Here is a 20,064-nt window from a genome sequence, read left to right on the forward strand (position 1 = left end):
CGCTCAGCCAGGGGAAGTCCTTTCTGCCAATATATTGGACGATTGTGACCACGGATGCGAGTCTTTCCGGTTGGGGAGGAATTCTCTGTCGATTATCTGCCCAGGGGCTTTGGTCCCTGGAAGAGTCCAGGTTACCGATAAATGTATTGGAACTGAGGGCGATCAGACTTTGTCTGATACACTCGACCGAGCAGCTCCAAGGCAGCCCGGTTCGGATCCAGTCGGACAACGCCACAGCTGTGGCTTATGTCAATCACCAAGGGGGCACCAAGAGTGTCCTGGCAGCCAGGGAAGTGGCCCGCATTCTTCGTTGGGCGGAACGGTTTGTTCCAGCTCTCTCCGCTGTGTTTATTCCGGGGGTGGAGAATTGGCAGGCAGATTATCTCAGCCGTCAGACTCTGGATCAAGGGGAATGGTCCCTCCATCCAGAAGTTTTCCACCTATTGTGCCTTCGTTGGGGCCCCCCCTGATGTGGATCTGTTGGTATCTCGACTCAACAGGAAGGTGCGGAGGTTTGTGGCTCGCTCCCGCGATCCTCTAGCAGAAGCCGCAGACGCGCTGGTCGCCCCGTGGGGGCAGTATCAGCTACTGTATGCCTTCCCTCCTCTCAGGTTGCTGCCGAAGCTTCTTCGCAGGATAGAGGTGGAGGGAATTCCAGTTATTCTGGTAGCTCCGAACTGGCCTCGTCGAGCCTGGTACGCCGACTTGGTCAGACTGGTAGCGGACGTCCCGTGGCGACTTCCTCTCAGGGAAGATCTGCTGTCTCAGGGACCAATCTTCCATCCTGCTGAAGGACAAGGGGTTGTCAACTTCAGTTATTCCTACTCTAATTAAAGCTAGGAAAGCGACTTCCAGGAAAATTTATCATCGCACATGGAAGTCTTATATTGCGTGGTGTGAATCTCTTGGGTTTCCTCCACGTTCCTATTTGATTAACCGAATATTGGCTTTTCTGCAACAAGAAGTTGAGCAGAGACTGGCCTTGAGCACTATCAAGGGTCAGGTTTCAGCATTGGCTATCTTCTTTCAGAAACCTTTGGCTACTCATTCCTTGGTACGGAATTTCATCCAGGGGGTGCGACACCTGGCTCCGCCAGTGCGCGCGCCTTTACCGCCCTGGGATCTTAATCTGGTGTTGTCGGTTTTTCAGAAACCTCCCTTTGAAGATATTAGGGAGATTCCCTTACCTACGTTATCCCAGAAGGTGGCCTTCTTGGTGGCCATCACTTCTGCACGCAGGGTGTCAGAACTGGCCGCATTATCTTGTCGTTCCCCATATTTGGTGGTTCATAGAGATAAGGTGGTTCTACGTCCGAATCCATCCTTCCTACCTAAAGTGGTTTCAGAATTTCATCTGAATGAGGATATTGTATTACCTTCCCTGTGTCCTAAGCCCAGCCATCATCGGGAGTTTGCTTTACACTCCTTGGATGTGGTTCGGGCGATCAGGGTATACTTGAAAACGACGGACTCGTTTCGCAGGACGGATTCACTTTTTGTGATCCCGGATGGCCCAAAAAAGGGGTTGCCTGCATCTGCCGCGACTATTTCCAAATGGATCAGACAGACTGTGGTACAGGCTTATTCTATTAAGGGTCGGGAGCCCCCGTTCCCTGTTAAGGCGCACTCCACTCGAGCGCTTAGTGCGTCATGGGCCTTTCGCCATCAGGCGTCAGTCCTTCAGGTTTGCAAGGCGGCTACTTGGTCGTCAGTGCATACCTTTGCAAAGTTCTATAAAGTTGATGTGATGGCATCGTCAGATGCCTCTTTTGGCCGCAAGGTTTTGCAGGCCGCAATTTGAGAAGACCGGCGGTCTACCTCGAGGGTTTTTTTCAGTTGGATTTTTATTTGAGTCTCATCCCTTTGGTCTGATGAGCCTTTGAACTTCTAGTTGGCACCGGTTGGGCCTTCTGGATTGGATTTTGATTTCCGTTAATCCCACCCCTCATTTGTGGCACTGCTTTGGGACGTCCCAATTGATATGAATCAAAGAGGACTACGTTTGTCAATGAGCGACAGAGAAAAATGGATTTTTGTAAGATCTTACCGTAAAATCCTTTTCTCTTAGCTCATTGACAGACGTAGTACCCGCCCCTCTACTTTTGAGTTGGGTTGGGTTAAATTCTCTGACACTGCTTTGTGACATAACTGACATCCTGTAGCAGAGAGAGGGGATATACCCTCTGGGACTGCCCCTAAGGTGGAGCCAGAACGTTTTCTTTCTGCCTAGTCCTACTCCTGTAGAGGGCAGCATAACCCAATTGATATGAATCAAAGAGGACTACGTCTGTCAATGAGCTAAGAGAAAAGGATTTTATGGTAAGATCTTACAAAAATCCATTTTTCTTTGCTCTAGTGAGTAAATGAACTGGTATGAAAGCAAACCGAAAAGTATCAGGGTAGAAGGGCCACTTTTTAAGTGAGCCTATTGCTTTGTTCTGCATGACACAGATTTACTTTAAAAAGCTACTTTTTACCATCTTTACCAATACTTTTACAGATCAGTAAAGGTGCCAAGACATTGACAAAAGTTAAATATAATTAGGTAAAGCACAACCATTGTCATTCGAAAATTATACACAACCGGCCATACAAGGCTCTTGGGTCATCAAGCTGTAATAAAATTGTACAGAACTTCAACCCTGGAGGAAAAGTACTGTACCTGCTGAAAGAGCATGGCATATCAATACTATGGCCCTATCAGGCTTTGATATTGTGTGGCAGGCGATGTCCATTGCATCTCAGTCCAAAGTTACTGCCACACTGCTATAAATGCTGTACATCCTAAAATTAAAAAAAAACGATTTCAATGTGTTATTTTTATATCTGTTACATATTACAGCAAGTACTGAGTGATCCATTTTTGTCTCCCCCCAGCCTCTTAAGATGTACTCCACATTAAGTCCAGAATCTACACGGAACCTACTTACCTGCTTTCTGTGGATCATGAAGAATGCAGAACAGAGTGTCATCCAAAAGTGGCTTGCCTACTTAACACCTCTACAACTGAACAGAATACTGGATCTACTGTATATGTGTGTCTCCTGCTTTGAGTACAAGGTATTTTTTAACAGTTCATAATAGTCACCAATTATTCCTCGGTATGTCTGCCACATATGCTTTTTAGAACATAGCTCCTAAGGTCGGTTTCTGCATGAATACATTGTTTTTGTAAAAATTGTAACATCTAGGAATGCTATTCTTTCAGGGAAAGCAGTCACCAGACAAGGTGAGCACTTTGGTGCTTCAGAAGTCCAGGGATGTAAAAGCTCGTTTGGAAGAAGCATTGCTACGTGGGGAAGGAGCTAGGGGAGAAATGATGAGACGCTGGAAAACAGGTATCTACTTAGAAGCTAGTCTACAGCAAGGTGTTTGAGAACTTCTCTCGAGTTTTTAGCCCAGAAAAACTACTGAAAGTTTGTACAATCTTGGGTACTAGGTAGCCAATATGTAAGGGTTTTCAATCACTCTAAAGTAAATTGGCTTAGTTATAGAGCAAGATTGGCATACCCTTTATTTTAATGCCCGAGTACCCCCAAGCTCTCATGAAGTGCATGTGTGAATACTGACCAATAGGGAAAAGAGCTGTAGGGAAACTACCACTATTCAGCAAAAAAATGCTCAGGAAGGCCTAGATATAAGTGCATATGAAACAGTGACATTCATTTTTTTTCAAGTCAGAAGTTGAATAGGCATTCCCAGGGGGCTCTGGGATGGCATTGAGGGACCAATGGTGAAATTTAAAGATCTTCCCTTTAAACCTCTGTAGCTTTCTTTCCTAAAAAACATTTGTTTAGTACTGATATTTTGGGAAGACATGAGAACTACTCAGGTTAAGATGAGATTGGCTGCTGGGCATAAAATAATCAAAAAGCCCTCCACTACAAAACTGCCATGAAAGACAGTAAATTGTTCTCTAAGCCCATCAAGTACAGTATGTTCATTAAAGACCGCTTTACCATAATTATTAGGCATAAGAATTATGTGTACTTGAGAGTTGGTATGTCTTACTCCGGGTTGAGATACAATAGGTCACAATGTAATTTAGTATAATTCTAAGACTGGTAGTAATCATGTGAATATAGTAGGTCTGAACCTTTCATGTACTGTAGTTCTCATTTCATTTCTGAATGAAATGAGTGAAGCAAAGTAAAGTTTGGGTTTTCACTCTTTTTTCATAATCATATTTTTAAGGTTTCGCAATAAAGAGAAAAAGAAAAGACAAAAACATTGCAAAAGCCACATATAGTACATGAGGAGTAAGCTCTGCACCACTGCATATCAGAGGTCACCATAGTGCATATTCCAAATTTATAAGCAACCTGCTAGCTGCCTGGGCATGCAATTTACAATCAAGGATAATCGTTTGTTATAACCTAACAAAAAAGGTAGTGACCAGAATAACAAAGCCAGCAACGCCACCAGCGCAGAAATCGTTTAGAAATATGGGGTTTCACTCTTATGTTACTTAAATTTCGTTTTATTTTTAAACATTTTTTTTTTTTGTTCTAAGTAGCCATGTAAAATAAAATAAAATATTAATGTAGAAAAGGAAAGATTGCAGAAAATTAAGCAAAAACAGTAATTACAATTATAAAGACTAACTTAGTGTGGATTGCAATATAAGGCTTTGCTTTGTTTAGAAAGATGTAGGAGATGTAAAGTAGGCACAAAGATTGACAACTCAATTAATACAATAACTAGGAGCATTAATTTTCAATGGAATGGTTGAAAATGTGGCTTGTTCAGCCTGGAAAAAAAATGCTTTAAAGTGGAACTTCAGTCAACATTCACTATTTTTAATCCTTATTCTGCTAGTAGTAGTTAATTGATAGGAACATTTATAATATTTACTTTTTTAAACTTTTTTTTATATATATTTAGTAACTTCCTGGTTTCCATGCCTAGGCAAATTATGTCATACATCCCAGGAGTCTTCAGGTGGGGAGGAGAGGCTTTCTCAGTTAAACTGTTACTAAACCAAGGATCTTGCATTCACTATATCTGGTCTCCCAAAGTACACATGGAAATGCAATTATTTTAGTAAATACAAACTGCTAAATACCTTTTCTCATCAGCAGTATATAGCAGTCTTGTGACTTCTTTAAGTGCCTGGTAAAAGCTTGTAGAGGAGTTTTTATTCTGCACTGGCTGTCCTATCAGGATGCAGGACCCCTGACCCTCTGTCTGGACAGTGCTGATTGGTCCTGTGCTGATCACATGCACTCTCCCAAAAAAAAAAAAACTCTCTAGCAATACACACCAAACTAAACATGTGTAGCCTGACTTTAGTAACTCTGTCTTATTTGGACATGTTTTAGAAACCATGCAAGAAGGGGAGGATCTGTGCATACAGAATCAAACAGCCTTTTTACACGATGCAGAGGAATAGCTCCTTAGGTTCCACAATGATTATAACAAGCATGCTTTACTGCATATACAGACTGATTTTACTGTTGTGAGTTTAGTAACACTTTAAAGCGGTAGTATACTCTGCTTTTTAATTTTTACCTACAGGTAAGCCAATAATAAGGCTTACCTGTAGGTAAAATTAAAATCTCCTAAACCTACACGGTTTAGGAGATATTCACCCTACATGCAGCCACTGACACCAGCGGCGCATGCACTCTGAAGGTCCAGCGTATCTTGCCGGACCTTCAGATCTCCTTCCCGGAAAGTGAACTCCCGCGCGCATGTGCAGGAGTGGCGCCATCGTGGCTCCGGTCACTCACAGCGCCAGAGCCGCCAAACCCAGAAGAGACGCCGAGGGAACATGTCAGCTCCTTCAGCAGTGTCTGGGTGACTGTATGGGGGGCTTCATTCTAAGGTAAGTTTTTCATAATGTGCTAGTATGCTAGTATGGGATACTAGTACATTATGCCATTGTGCTGCACTGTTTTGTTTTTTGTTTGTTTTTTTGTGGGGATACAACCGCTTTAAGCACACCCACCGGCCTGTATGTCAGAGCTAAGGCCTGATGGATTCCAAGAAGTAAATGCTGCTGCCCTTACTCAAGATACCCACAACCAGAAATGTTAGGGGGAATTATTCAAAGTGATTTCTCAGCAAAATAAAGCATGGTGACACTGATGGATGGGGGCGTTTGCTTTGTATATTAAAAATTATTTTAATAGTGTTTTTGATTTGTGGTGCTCAGATGCTGTGTAGGTTCCCGCTTTAATGTTTATACCTAGAGATTTTACTTTTCTGATATGCACTAGTAAGTGAAAACTGTAGTATGATTTCTTGTTATGGGTAAGGGCTCTCTTTTTACCTGGGTTTTTAAACGGTTAAATCACATAAGTAACATCTACCGCTTTTATATTGTTAAGCAGTTAAAGTTATATTCTCACAGCACTGCAGACAGGTGTATTCCAAAATGTGCCTGTCACTGGTATGGCAAGGTATAAATGCCTATTGATATAAGTGCAAAGGAAGAAAAGCATCATCAACATTAAGTTTCCAAGTTACCTTTTATTCCTGCTAGTATGCTGTGTGCTTGGCGTCTTGGAATCATTGCTCAGATGGTTCGTAAAGTATATTTCATAGGGAACCCCAGAAAAAATAGTTGATGGAGTAAACAAATACTAAATGTTAGTATAGCACATCAAATGGATGCTTTCACACTGGATAGATGACAGGTCAGTTCAGTGGCATTCTTTGATTGCATTCTTTTCACTGGACGGGTTTTTCCGAGTACAAGTGCTATTGTATTTATACACAACTGCTAATTTTCAGGCTTGCATCTTTAGACAGTAATGAAAAGTCGGCATTTGAAAAAATACATCATTGTTACAGGATGTGTTTTAATAAATCATGCATGAAAATGCAAGGGCTAGTAATACATAGGTTGTCATTTAAAATTATGGGTGACATTGTCTTTTTCTGTAGCGGGGAATGACAAATATGCTGGCCTTAATGAAAACCTGCGGTGGAGGAAGGAGCAGACACACTGGCGCCAAGCTAACGAGAGACTAAATATGTAAGCACCTTTACTTTGTAATTGATAATGTTACTGGTATCAATAAGAACAATATATTATAGTGGGGTCATGAAATAGCATATAATGCAATACACTGAGTGTAATAACACATTGGAGTAGGCATAAATTACAGTGGATGGAAAGAGTGAAAACATGGTGTCAATAGAGAGGTTGTTCATGATGTACTTTGTTCCTTATACTCCTGTGTGGGAGAGGAGGAGGGGAGTAACATGATCGGACAGGTAAATAAACTATTTAAATAAATGTAAAAAATATTGAAAGATAAGTAATAAATAAGCAAATGTGTATCAATAAATTTAGCTGTAATGAATAGATTGCAGAGCTACATTTGCTTGCAGTACACTGCAATTTACTTCAACAAACAGCTGCCTTTTGTTTGTGTGCCCTTGTTTTTATGATAGAGATCACTTTTGAATAAAGTATATTTTTATAACAGGGCCAAAGCTGAAATGGACCAAGAAGCCATCATGGGTGGAAACTTGGCTACTGAAGCCAACTTGATTATTCTGGATGTGGTAGAAACTATATTACAGGTTGGATTTCATGAGCATTGTGGACTTGTCCATGTTGGATCACTAAAAAAATGTCTTCTGCATATCATAACTCTTTTTTTTGGGGGGGGGGGGGTTAAATCAATTTCTAGTGTTCTTCAAGTTCTTAGTTTTGTTGGTTTTATACACTATATGCAGGGCTAGATTTTTCTCTTCTAGGCCAACTACCCAAAACTAGTTCACCAAGACTTGAACTATTGTAACATTATTAATATGCTATTTTTGCATGTTTATATAGACAACATCAGAACTATGCTGACAGAACCAGGAACCTCCACAGAGACACAAACTGTATTGTTTTGACGGAAAACAGGTCAACAGGGACATTATCAGTACTATACTGACACAAGCATAAACATGTCTACAGAGACATAATATGTCCCATACTGACATAAACAGAACTGTCAACAAAGTCACAATCAATACCCTACTGGCAAAGGCACAAACATGTCTGCAGACACAAAATCAATACCATACTTACATAACCAAAAACATGTCAGCAGAGTCCGAATACAACATTAGCACAAGCAGGAGGGGGTGGGGGGAATGACAGTTAGCTGGGAGACTATGGAGAGGTCTAGTGGGACAGGTGGCTGTAAAAGTGACTGTGGATGGGACTGGAGTATACTGCAGGTAGGTGTAGGGTTCTGGATGGTCTGACTGTGCATTACAAGTGACTGAGGGGCTGTCGAGGAGGCTTGAGAGCACGGCAGATAGTTGGGGATGGGCTGTGGGTGGTGCTGGGGATTGCTGTAGCTAGCTAAAGGACACTACAAGAATCTGGGGGCACCTTGGATAGCTGAGATGCACTGAAAGGGGATGGGGGCCAAGGGGAAATACAGGTGGCTGGTAAACTGTGTATGAAGTCTGGGAGCACTGCAGGTGGCTGGGGAGCTGTGGATAGGGCACACTGCAGTTAGCTGGGGAACTGTGGCTCTTTAAGTGGCTATAGGTGCTGTGGAGGGGGCTAACAGGCATCGCTAGGGGATGGAAAGCTATGGAGGGGGTTTGGGGTACTGCAGGTGGCTAGGGGACTATGGAGGGGGCTGGCAGGCACTGCAGGAGACTAGGCTGGGGTTGTTAAAGGGCTGGATGCAGTTGGATGGAGCTGTTGATGCAGCTGGGTGCTGTGGAGAGGGATGGGGGCACTGCAGGTGGCTAGGTTTGTTAAAAGAAGTGTAGAATGGGCTTGGGACACTGCAAGTGGCTCAGGGACACTAATGAGGGGCTGGGGCTTGTGAAGGGGGCAAGGGACATTGTCGATGGCTGAAAAGGGGACTGTAGAGATCAATTTTAGTGGTTGGAAGTCTCTGGGGGTTAAAGGACGGTTACTGTGAAAACAGATGCTGAAGCTCCTCTTGCCTCCCCAACACTTAGGGCTCTTTCACACGGGCATTCAGTTTTTTATGCCCGATCAGTTCCTTTTTTTTTTTTTTTAAACGGACACGGATGACACTTGTGTCATCCGGTCCGTATGTCCGTTTTTCATCCCATCCGTTTGCGGATGAAAAACGGACATAATGCATCTCTATGTAAATATGGATGTCAGCGGATGACACCACTGACATCCGTTTTTGCGTCCGTTCCGTCTTTTGAACGGAAGAAAAAATAGGGTTCTCCTCTGTTCAAAAGAACTGAACCGAACGGAACGGATGAAAAACGGATGTCAGCAGTTGATCATCCGCTGACATCCGTATTTACATAGAGATACATTATGTCCGTTTTTAGAAACATAGAAACATAGAATGTGTCGGCAGATAAGAACCATTTGGCCCATCTAGTCTGCCCAATATATCTGAATCCTATGAATAGTCCCTGGCCCTATCTTATATGAAGGATAGCCTTATGCCTATCCCATGCATGCTTAAACTCCTTCACTGTATTTGCAGCTACCACTTCTGCAGGAAGGTTATTCCATGCATCCACTACTCTCTCAGTAAAGTAATACTTCCTCATATTACTTTTAAACCTTTGCCCCTATAATTTAAAACTGTGTCCTCTTGTGGTAGTTTTTCTTCTTTTAAATATGCTCTCCTCCTTTACCGAGTTGATTCCCTTTATGTATTTAAAAGTTTCTATCATATCCCCTCTGTCTCTTCTTTCTTCCAAGCTATACATGTTAAGGTCCTTTAACCTTTCCTGGTAAGTTTTTTCCTGCAATCCATGTACTAGTTTAGTAGCTCTTCTCTGAACTCTCTCTAGAGTATCTATATCCTTCTGGAGATATGGCCTCCAGTACTGCGCACAATACTCCAAGTGAGGTCTCACCAGTGTTCTGTACAGCGGCATAAGCACTTCTCTCTTTCTACTGCTTATACCTCTCCCTATACATCCAAGCATTCTGCTGGCATTTCGTGCTGCTCTATTACATTGTCTTCCCACCTTTAAGTCTTCTGAAATAATTACTCCTAAATCCCTTTCCTCAGATACTGAGGTCAGGACTGTGTTAAATATTCTATATTCTGCCCTTGGGTTTTTACGCCCCAGGTGCATTATCTTGCACTTATCCACATTAAATTTCAGTTGCCAGAGTTCTGACCATTCTTCTAGTTTTCCTAAATCCTTTTCCATTTGGCGTTTCCCTCCAGGAACATCAACCCTGTTACATATCTTTGTGTCATCAGCAAAAAGACAAACCGTTTTTCATCTGCAAACGGATGGGATGAAAAACGGACATACGGAACGCCCGTGTGAAAGAGCCCTTACTATTTAGACCTCAGTCAGACCAATTAATGTGCAGGTGCAGTTGCTAAGCCAACTCTAGTGCTTGGAAGGAGACACAATACCTTCCACTCTGGATTTCTATGTTATTATGAGTGAGCCAAATTTGCAGAGAAAACTTTAGTGTATGTCAACAATTAACTAGTTATACGTAGTGAAAGGAATGTTTTACCTTCAGAAAAAAAGGTGAAAAAGAATTTTAGTGAAAAGTTAAACCCAAGTGGCAGTAGGCTGGGTTTTAGGGATGAGATTTACAAAGGTCTTATCCTACAAAACAAACATCCCACACTGGGAGTCGACGAGAGGAAAGCCTGGAAATATTGTACAGTTCATTTGGAAAAGTATGCTTTCTAGGTAATTTTTCTTAGGTATAAATAAATGTATCGCTCAAGTAATTAAAATGTTCCTTTATTTTAGGTCAGCTTATCTGCAGACTGCAAGGATAATCAACTTGGAGGAGTCCTTAAAGTACTTGTGCACTCCCTGACCACTAATCAGAGCAACACCTACCTGGCCCATTGCTTTTCTTCCATCAGACTTCTTATCATCAAGGTATGGTAATTATTTAGTTCGAAAACTGATGTTGTACTGCAAAATAACCAGTATGAAATTTAAAGTTTTACCCATCACTAAATGCATTCAAGGCCCGTGTGAGGTTACGAGTTCATGTTACTGCCCATCCAGACCCTATTACTCATTTAATGAGTCACAGAATATATCCCTATTACATAAATCAGAACTAGACTAGATCTAATGCCTATTACACACGATAAGAAAATTGGATGAAAAATACCACTTTTGGGAGTGATCGCCCGATAATCTGATCACAGATCATCATATATAATACACCACTTTTGAGAGACGATCACAACCGTTCATGACAAATTATCCGAAGGGACAAGTACGAAAATTTTCTTGTGCGATAACAGAACGAACGATTATTGTTTATTCTGTGCTAGCACTAACTGCTTTCCCCCTGCTTAGCCACAGCTTGACAGCTGCTACTGTCACAGTCTCGGAATCTAGCGTTGATCATCTACATTTTGTGCCCATTGGGTAGGTAGGTGGTACCTACCTTACAGACTACAGAGCAGGATGCTGCTTAAGAGGAGTTGGAGTGCTGAATGAGTTGAACGCTGCCTCTTCCTAGAGCAGCACAGTACAGCACAGACGCAGGAGGGGAACAGTAGCTGGCAAGTTTTAAAAAGGGGCAAAGCACTGAAAGAAAAGGGGGGATTTGCTAGGGATTAAATTCTTGGTGCTGGTGTGGAGGTTAGAGATTACTGAAGAAAGGTAATGCAAGGTGCTGCTCAATGATGAGCCACTGAAAGGAAGGAGCAGGGTTTCTGATTTAAATTACATATTGCTGTGTTGCAAGGAATTAAATTCATGGTACTGTTGTGTGGATTGGGGATCACTAAAGAAAGGTATTAAAGGAGGTCGATGCTTTGGGTAACCATCTGATTACCTAATTTAAAAATCATTTTACTGATAAAATATGAGAATTTAGGCCCATGTCAGACTTGGAATCCTGTTGCTGGCAATGGATGACCAGTGATAGGATCGCTAGGCTAGATAAAAACACAAATTAAGCCATATGAATACATTAAAATTAAAATCAATACATATTTTGTATTTCATTTTTTCTTTCAATGAGTATAAATTTTTTTTTTTTTTTTACTGGGCCCTAGTCTTACAAAGATTACCCAATCACTTGCCACGTACCTGCACTTCATGTGGTAATGTGTTTTGTATATATCATTTTCAATAAAAATTTAAAATCTTAATTTGCTTAATCTGATTGGATGATGGAAGTCAGCAGAGCTTCACCTCATTTACCAAGCTCTGGGAAAAATTAATAAAAGTGAACAGTCATTCTGCCTATAGCAAATCAACCCAAATTGAGTTGATTTACTAACCACTTGCCGACCGCCGCCCGACTATATACGGCGGCGGTCAGCCCCTCCCAGGCAAAGTGACGTACCGGTACATCACTAGCCTGGGGGCGAATAGGGGGCGGGAGCGCTCCCGCCCCTGCTCGTACCCGAAGAAGCCGATGTCCGCCGGTCACTCGCGATCGGCGGGTGGAGAAGGAGAAAGGCAGGCGGCTAATGTAAACAAAGCCGCCTGTCACTCTCCCCTGTGTAAAAGCACAGATCACTCGGTCCTGCTATGTAGGACCGTTGATCTGTGCTGTTACACACAAAGCCACATCCAATCACAGTAAGAAACACGCCCCTAGGGACACACTTAACCCCTCCCTCTCCAATAAAGTTAACCCCTTCCATCCCAGTGTCATTTTTACAGTAACAGTGCATATGTATAGCACTGATTACTGTAGTAATGTCACTGGTACCCCCAAAAGTGTCAAAAATGTCAGTCAAGGGTCCGATCTGTCCGCCACAATGTCGCAGTACCGCAAAAAAAATCGCAGATAGCCGCCATTACTCGTTAAAAAAAAAAAACAATAAAAATTACAAAAATCTTTCCCTTTGTTAGTAAACGCAATAACTTTTGCGCACACCAATCAAAATACGCTTTTTGCAATGTTTTTTACCAAACATATGTAGCAGAAAACAAATTGGCCTAAAATGTTAAAAAATTTGATTTTTACATTTTTTTGGGGGAATTTCATATAAAAAAATGTGAAAAATATTGTTATTTTTGCAAAATTGTCGCTCTTTTTTTGTTTATAGCGCATGATCAAAAAATCGCACAGGTGATCAAATACCACCAAAAGAAAGCTCTGTTTGTGGGAAAAAAAGGATGTCAATTTCATTTGGGTAGAGCGTCGCACGACCGCGCAATTGTCCGTTAAAGTCACGCAGTGCCGAATAGCAAAATAGGCCCTGGTCAGGAAGGGGGTAAAATCTTCCGGGGCTTAAGTGGCTAAAGGCAAACAGGCTGTTCACTTTGAAAATGGAATTTTCACTTAGCTTAGTAAATCTGGTAAAAATGTATTTTGCAAAGTATACCCAATCACTTGGAAGAAAAATTATTTTGGCGGCTTGCACATTATTGGATGATGGCAGTCAGCAGAATTTCACCTCATTTACTATGCCACAGAAAAATTCTCTTGCAAAGTGAACAGTCTTTTTGGCAATAGTAAATCAACTCCAGTGTCTATGAAAAATGTTAAATAAATCAGAAAAAATAGCATCACCATTACCAGCATTATCATTTATACAGTTGCTATGTAGTTTTAAATTTACTCAAAACTGACTAAAGGAAACATGTAGATCCTTAGCCAAGCTCATAACCTTGTGCCTCCTTCGACCCCCCCCCCCCCCCCCCCACACACACACACACACACACACTTTTTTTTTTCTTCCCCCTTTTCCCCACTCTCCCCCTAAAACGAGTTCCCACTCACCCTTCCCTTCCCCGCTACCTGAGAGTCCGCTTCCTGTCACTTACACGGGTTCTGGACACATTCCCTTAATAATATAAATACAGACTTCTGTTATATACTCTCTATACATTGCACTGTTATGTCTCTGATATTGGCTGTTACCTTGTTATCTGTATGATATTTCTTAAATAAAGAATTTGAAAAAAAGAAAACCTGTAAAGGATTACTATACCTCTTTAACCATGTAATTTCTTATAGTTTGGGGACTTTCTGTTTGAAGAAGAAGTGGAGCAATGTGCTGATCTCTGCCAGAAGGTCTTACATCATTGCAGCAGTGCTTTGGAAAGTACAAGGAGCCAAGCGTGTGCCACCCTTTACCTGATCATGAGATACAGCTTCAGTAGTACCAGTGTAGGTTCTTGTAATTTTGCAAATATATTGAAGAAGTATAGAAATGTAGGATTTTACTTTATGCTATTCTCTGTTTTACACGTGTCCAACTATTTTTAACATTTGATGTTAACATTACCATACACAACATCAATAACTTTAACCAATGGTAAATATCATATTCTTTAGATAGCAGCCAGTCAATCCAAAGTGCTATTTCAGGTGTAAGCCGAACAACTATTTAGCTTCCTGTATTTCTCAGAGACTTTATCATCAGGATTTCCCCTTTCATAGTTCCAGGCTCTGTTCCTTGCTTTCTTGAAGTCTCCATTTGCTAGAAATTAGGGTGGTCTCACTTATTTTTTTGCATTCTCCATGATATAAAACACATTAGAACTTCAACATGAAAAGTGTGACCCCTCATAATTGCTACAGAGTACAGAATACTTAAGTAAGCCTGTAAACTAAATAAATTGTACACAAATTATACAAATGTAGGCACCATAGAATGCAGGTATCCAGTGAAGTCACATTATAACGTACCTCAAAACTGCTGAATCCAGCATGTAAATGCCTATATTATGTCAGGCAATGAACATACCTCCAGCAGCTCCAACACATACATTGGCTAAAATAATTATTTGATCCCCTGTAGATTTTGTAAGTTTGCCCACTTACAAAGAAATGAAGGCTCTAGAATTGTTATCATGGGTGCATTTTAAATAATAGAGACAGAATATCAACCAAAAATCCAGAAAAAAACATACGATACAAATGTTATAAATTGGAGCTGCAGTTCAGTGAGTAAAATAATTATTTGATCCCCAAGCAAAATTAGACTTCGTACTTGGTTGAGAAACCCTTGTTGGCAAGCACAGAGGTAAAATGTTTCTTTTATGGTTTGTTTGGTTACCAGGTTTGCACACATCTCAGGAGGGATTTTGGTCCACTCTTCTTTACAGATCTTCTCCTTAAGAATCCTTAAGGTTTCTTGGCTGTCGCTTAACAACTCAAAGTTTCAGCTCCCTCCATAAATTTTCTATAGTATTAAGGTCTGGGGACTGGATATGCCTCTCCATGAACTTAATGTGCTTCTTCTTGAGCCACTCCTTTGTTGCCTTGGCGGTATGTTTTGGGTCATTGTCATGCTTGAAGACCCATCCATGACCCATCTTTAGTATTCTGGCTGAGGGAAGAAGGTTCTCATCCAAGATTTTACAATACATGGCCCCATCTATCGGCCCCTCAATGCGGCAAGGTCGGCCTGTACCTTTAGCAGAGACACAGTCACAAAGCATAATGTTTCCACCTCTGTGCTTGACTGTAGGGATGGGTCATAGTCAGCATTTTTCTTCCTCCAAACACGGTGAGTCGAGTTAATGCTAAAGAGTTTAAATTTGGTCTCATCTGACCACAGCACTTTTTCCTAATCCTTCCCTGAATCATTTAGATGTTTATTGGCAAACTTCAGACGGGCCTGTACATGTGCCTTCTTGAGGAGGGGGACCTTGCGGTCGCTGCAGGATTTCAATCCATAGTGGTGTATTGTGTTACCAATGGTTTGTTTGGTGACTGTGGTCCCAACTGCCTTGAGATCATTTACAAGCTCCTCCTGTGTAGTTTTGGGCTGATTCCTCATTTTTCTCATGATCATCCTTACCCCATAAGGCAAAATCTTTCACTGAACTCCAGACCCATGGCGATTGATGGTTATTTTGTATTTCTTCCATTTGCGAATAATCGCTCCAACAGTTGTCTCCTTCTCACCAAACTTCTTGCTGATGGCCTTGTAGCCTATTCCAGCCTTGTGTAGTACAATCTTGTCCCTGATGTCCTTTGACAGCTCTTTGGTCTTGCCCCTTATGGTGGGGTATGAATGGAAGAAAGATTCTGTGGACAGGTGTCTTTTATACACATAACGAGTTGTCGTTAGGAGCACCTTTTAAATTGGCAGGACTAATCTGTGTACCACATAAGCTCATACTGTAGCCAGTATGTGGGTGCCAGAATTATTGTTGGTTTGTAGAGGCTCAAACACTTATTTTCAGGGCTTTTTTTCAGGTGGTGCTGGGAGGTGGGTAGGGGGTGGACCAAGGGATGGTGCTCAGAGGGGGGTAGGGGGTGTAACCAAGGGATGGTGCTGGGAGGTGGGTAGGGGGTGTAACCAAGGGATGGTGCTGGGAGGTGGGTAGGGGGTGGAACCAAGGAACGGTGCTCGGAGGTGGGTAGGAGGTGGAACCAAGGGACGGTGCTCGGAGGTGGGTAGGGGGTGGAACCAAGGGACGGTGCTCGGAGGTGGGTAGAGGTGGAACCTAGGGACAGTGCTCGGAGGTGGGTAGGGGCTGAAACCAAGGGTCGGTGCTCGGAGATGGGTAGGGGCGGAGATGAGGAGTGGCTCAGAAGTGGGGAGTTCCAGCACCTATTCTCTGAGAAAAAAACCCCTACTTATTTTAATCACTGAACTGCAACTCAATTTATAACATTTGTATCATGTGTTTTTCTGGATTTATGATTGATATTCTGTCGCTATCATTTAGAATACACCAATGAAAACAATTATAGACCCTTCATTTCTTTGCAGGTGGGCAAACGTACAAAATCTGCAGGGGATCAAATATTTATTTTCGCCACTGTATATATATATATATATATATTGCGCTTAAGATAAAAGAGACTATCAAGTTACCAAGCTTTCCACCATTTGCCAAAAACTGAAATATAAGTTTTGGTTAGACTGGCACTTTAAAGTACTTAAAGTAAACCTCAGAAATTAAATATGAACAAAGCATATCCCTCTATAGTGTGTACTTGTCTCAATTAAGAGCACTAATTGTTACTTTTGTCTGCTTCTCCTTTACTCTGCTATAAGCATGAGTCACTTCTGACAGGTTTTTCTGATACCAAGAGAAAAATATTGACAGGGGAGGGACCTCCAGCTGATTGACAGCCTCAGCTCTGTTCCTGTATGCTGTGTGGAGAGGGATGTGCCCCTTCTCTCCAATCAGTTGTCAGAGCTCTCCCCACTTCAAGATATGTAAGGCAAACCCTCTTATTTGGTTAGAGAAGTTCCAAAGTATGGAGAAATGAGAAAAAGAAACAGCAGGCTATGGGGGGAGATACGTATGCTGTAGGAATTAAACATACTGTATGGCTGGATATAGTGTTACAAATAGCAGTCAAGAGGATAAGAACTGAGATGTTGTAGAAAACCTTACAGGGTTCATAGAACCTGGTAGAAGACCCTGCGGAGAACACAATTGTCTCTGTGTTGATGTGAGGTGGTCCCAAAGATCATGCACACAATATTATAAATCTTGAGTCTCAGCAAAAGACCTCTTCTATCTGAGAAAAGTATTGTAATACAAACCTTTAAGTATGACCCTAAAAGTATGTCAATATGTCCAATCATATAAGCAATAGTAAATCTTTATTACAGTACCAAAACACACTTTATTTTAAAAGTATTTAAAAACAATGCCTAATGCAGAGCTCTGCATATTACCCAACAAGTTATAACATATCATGTGATCAATCAACCTTAGTCTTATAATGGCTAGAATAAATCCTACGCACAGCGCTATGGGGATCCATCCCAGTGTATTCGCAAATCAAGGTAAAAAGGCCCCAAAATGTATAAAGTTTATATGTATGTGCTTCTGTGATCAATGTACAGTGGGTACGGAAAGTATTCAGACCCCCTTAAATTTTTTACTCTTTGTTATATTGCAGCCATTTGCTAAAATCATTTAAGTTCATTCTTCTTCCTCCTGAATGTACACATAGCACCCCATACTGACAGAAAAACACAGAATTGTTGACATTGTTGCAGATTTATTAAAAAAGAAAAACTGAAATATCACATGGTCCTAAGTATTCAGACCCTTTGCTGTGACACTCATATATTTAACTCAGGTGCTTTCCATTTCTTCTGATCATCCTTGAGATGGTTCTACACCTTCATTTGAGTCCAGCTGTGTTTGATTATACTGATTGGACTTGATTAGGAAAGCCACACACCTGTCTATATAAGACCTTCCAGATCACAATGCATGTCAGAGCAAATGAGAATCATGAGGTCAAAGGAACTGCCTGAAGAGCTCAGAGACAGAATTGTGGCAAGGCACAGATCTGGCCAAGGTTACAAAAAGATTTCTGCTGCACTTAAGGTTCCTAAGAGCACAGTGGCCTCCATAATCCTCAAATGGAAGACGTTTGGGACGACCAGAACCCTTCCTAGAGCTGGCCGTCCGGCCAAACTGAGCTATCGGGGGAGAAGAGCCTTGGTGAGAGAGGTAAAGAAGAACCCAAAGATCACTGTGGCTGAGCTCCAGAGATGCAGTCAGGAGATGGGAGAAAGTTGTAGAAAGTCAACCATCACTGCAGCCCTCCACCAGTCGGGGCTTTATGGCAGAGTGGCCCGACGGAAGCCTCTCCTCAGTGTAAGACACATGAAAGCCTGCATGGAGTTTGCTAAAAAACACCTGAAGGACTCCAAGATGGTGAGAAATAAGATTCTCTGGTCTGATGAGACCAAAATAGAACTTTTTGGCCTTAATTCTAAGCGGTATGTATGGAGAAAACCAGGCACTGCTCATCACCTGTCCAATACAGTCCCAACAGTGAAGCATGGTGGTGGCAGCATCATGCTGTGGGGGTGTTTTTCAGCTGCAGGGACAGGACGACTGGTTGCAATCGAGGGAAAGATGAATGCGGCCAAGTACAGGGATATCCTGGACAAAAACCTTTTCCAGAGTGCTCTGGGCCGAAGGTTTACCTTCCAACAAGACAATGACCCTAAGCACACAGCTAAAATAACAAAGGAGTGGCTTCACAACAACTCCGTGACTGTTCTTGAATGGCCCAGCCAGAGCCCTGACTTAAACCCAATTGAGCATCTCTGGAGAGACCAAAAAATGGCTGTCCACCAACGTTTACCATCCAACCTGACAGAACTGGAGAGGATCTGCAAGGAGGAATGGCAGAGGATCCCCAAATCCAGGTGTGAAAGACTTGTTGCATCTTTCCCAAAAAGACTCCTGGCTGTATTAGATCAAAAGGGGGCTTCTACTAAATACTGAGCAAAGGGTCTGAATACTTAGGACCATGTGATATTTCAGTTTTTCTTTTTTAATAAATCTGCAACAATGTCAACAATTCTGTGTTTTTCTGTCAGTATGGGGTGCTATGTGTACATTCATGAGGAAGAAGAATGAACCTAAATGATTTTAGCAAATGGCTGCAACATAACAAAGAGTGAAAAATTTAAGGGGGTCTGAATACTTTCCGTACCCACTGTATATCAACTTTATGAAGAATTAGTCTCCAGACACATCTGTTAATAATTACCTTCTTAAAGATATCTTGTTTGCATTTCTTGACTTGGACCTCCGTAAATGCAACAAATTAATTTCTAGCAAATGTGGTTATGTATATTTCATCTAGAACTTTGCCCGGGTAAAAATGCAAGTTACCATGTCATTAGCCTCACTGGTTGGAAAGTCACAGGATTTCAATGAAGAGTATCTGCGCAAATCACTGAGGAGCATTCTGGCATATGCTGAAGAAGATGAAGATATGCAAGCTACTATGTTTCCTGCACAGGTAATGTAAATGCAATTACTGTAAAAACATAATTGTAGGTAAATGTGCGATGCAATGAGATATAATGCAGCAGTGTAAGATGGCACCACAATTACACTGGCTACCAACGTAAGGGTCTGTTTCTCCACTGAGCACCAATTTATGGGGGCACTACACTGAATACCAGTTTAAGTTGGCACTTCTTCAGTAACCACCAGTTTATTAATAGGCAGTCATTTCTCCACTAACCATTAATGAAATGCAGCACTTAACTGACCACCAATGTAAGGGGGGCACATTATACATCAGTGTAAGAGGGCACTTCTTCAGTGACTACCAACGCAATGGGGCACTTCTTCATTGACCACTAACATACAGGGGCACTTTTCCATCAATCTTTAAAAAAAATATTACACTTGATGGAAATGTGTATTTTTTAAGCCTAACTCTGTATATACTAAACTAGT

At 41.7% G+C, this 20,064-nt stretch overlaps 1 protein-coding gene across 2 annotated transcripts in view; it reads left to right on the forward strand.

The window, feature by feature from the left end:
- DOCK8 (dedicator of cytokinesis 8) overlaps positions 1–20,064 on the forward strand; it is a 252,499-nt gene that overhangs the window by 195,793 nt on the left and 36,642 nt on the right. For both annotated transcript variants that reach the window (XM_082242986.1, XM_082242987.1), the window contains 7 exons: positions 2,878–3,060; positions 3,209–3,338; positions 6,892–6,982; positions 7,440–7,536; positions 10,693–10,827; positions 13,886–14,038; positions 19,460–19,618. In XM_082242986.1, the coding sequence (XP_082099112.1) occupies positions 2,878–3,060; positions 3,209–3,338; positions 6,892–6,982; positions 7,440–7,536; positions 10,693–10,827; positions 13,886–14,038; positions 19,460–19,618 (948 nt within the window). The remainder of the gene's footprint in view (positions 1–2,877; positions 3,061–3,208; positions 3,339–6,891; positions 6,983–7,439; positions 7,537–10,692; positions 10,828–13,885; positions 14,039–19,459; positions 19,619–20,064) is intronic.

Source organism: Pelophylax lessonae (assembly GCF_965119305.1).
Source record: "Pelophylax lessonae genome assembly, chromosome: 1".
NCBI classification, from domain to species: domain Eukaryota; kingdom Metazoa; phylum Chordata; class Amphibia; order Anura; family Ranidae; genus Pelophylax; species Pelophylax lessonae.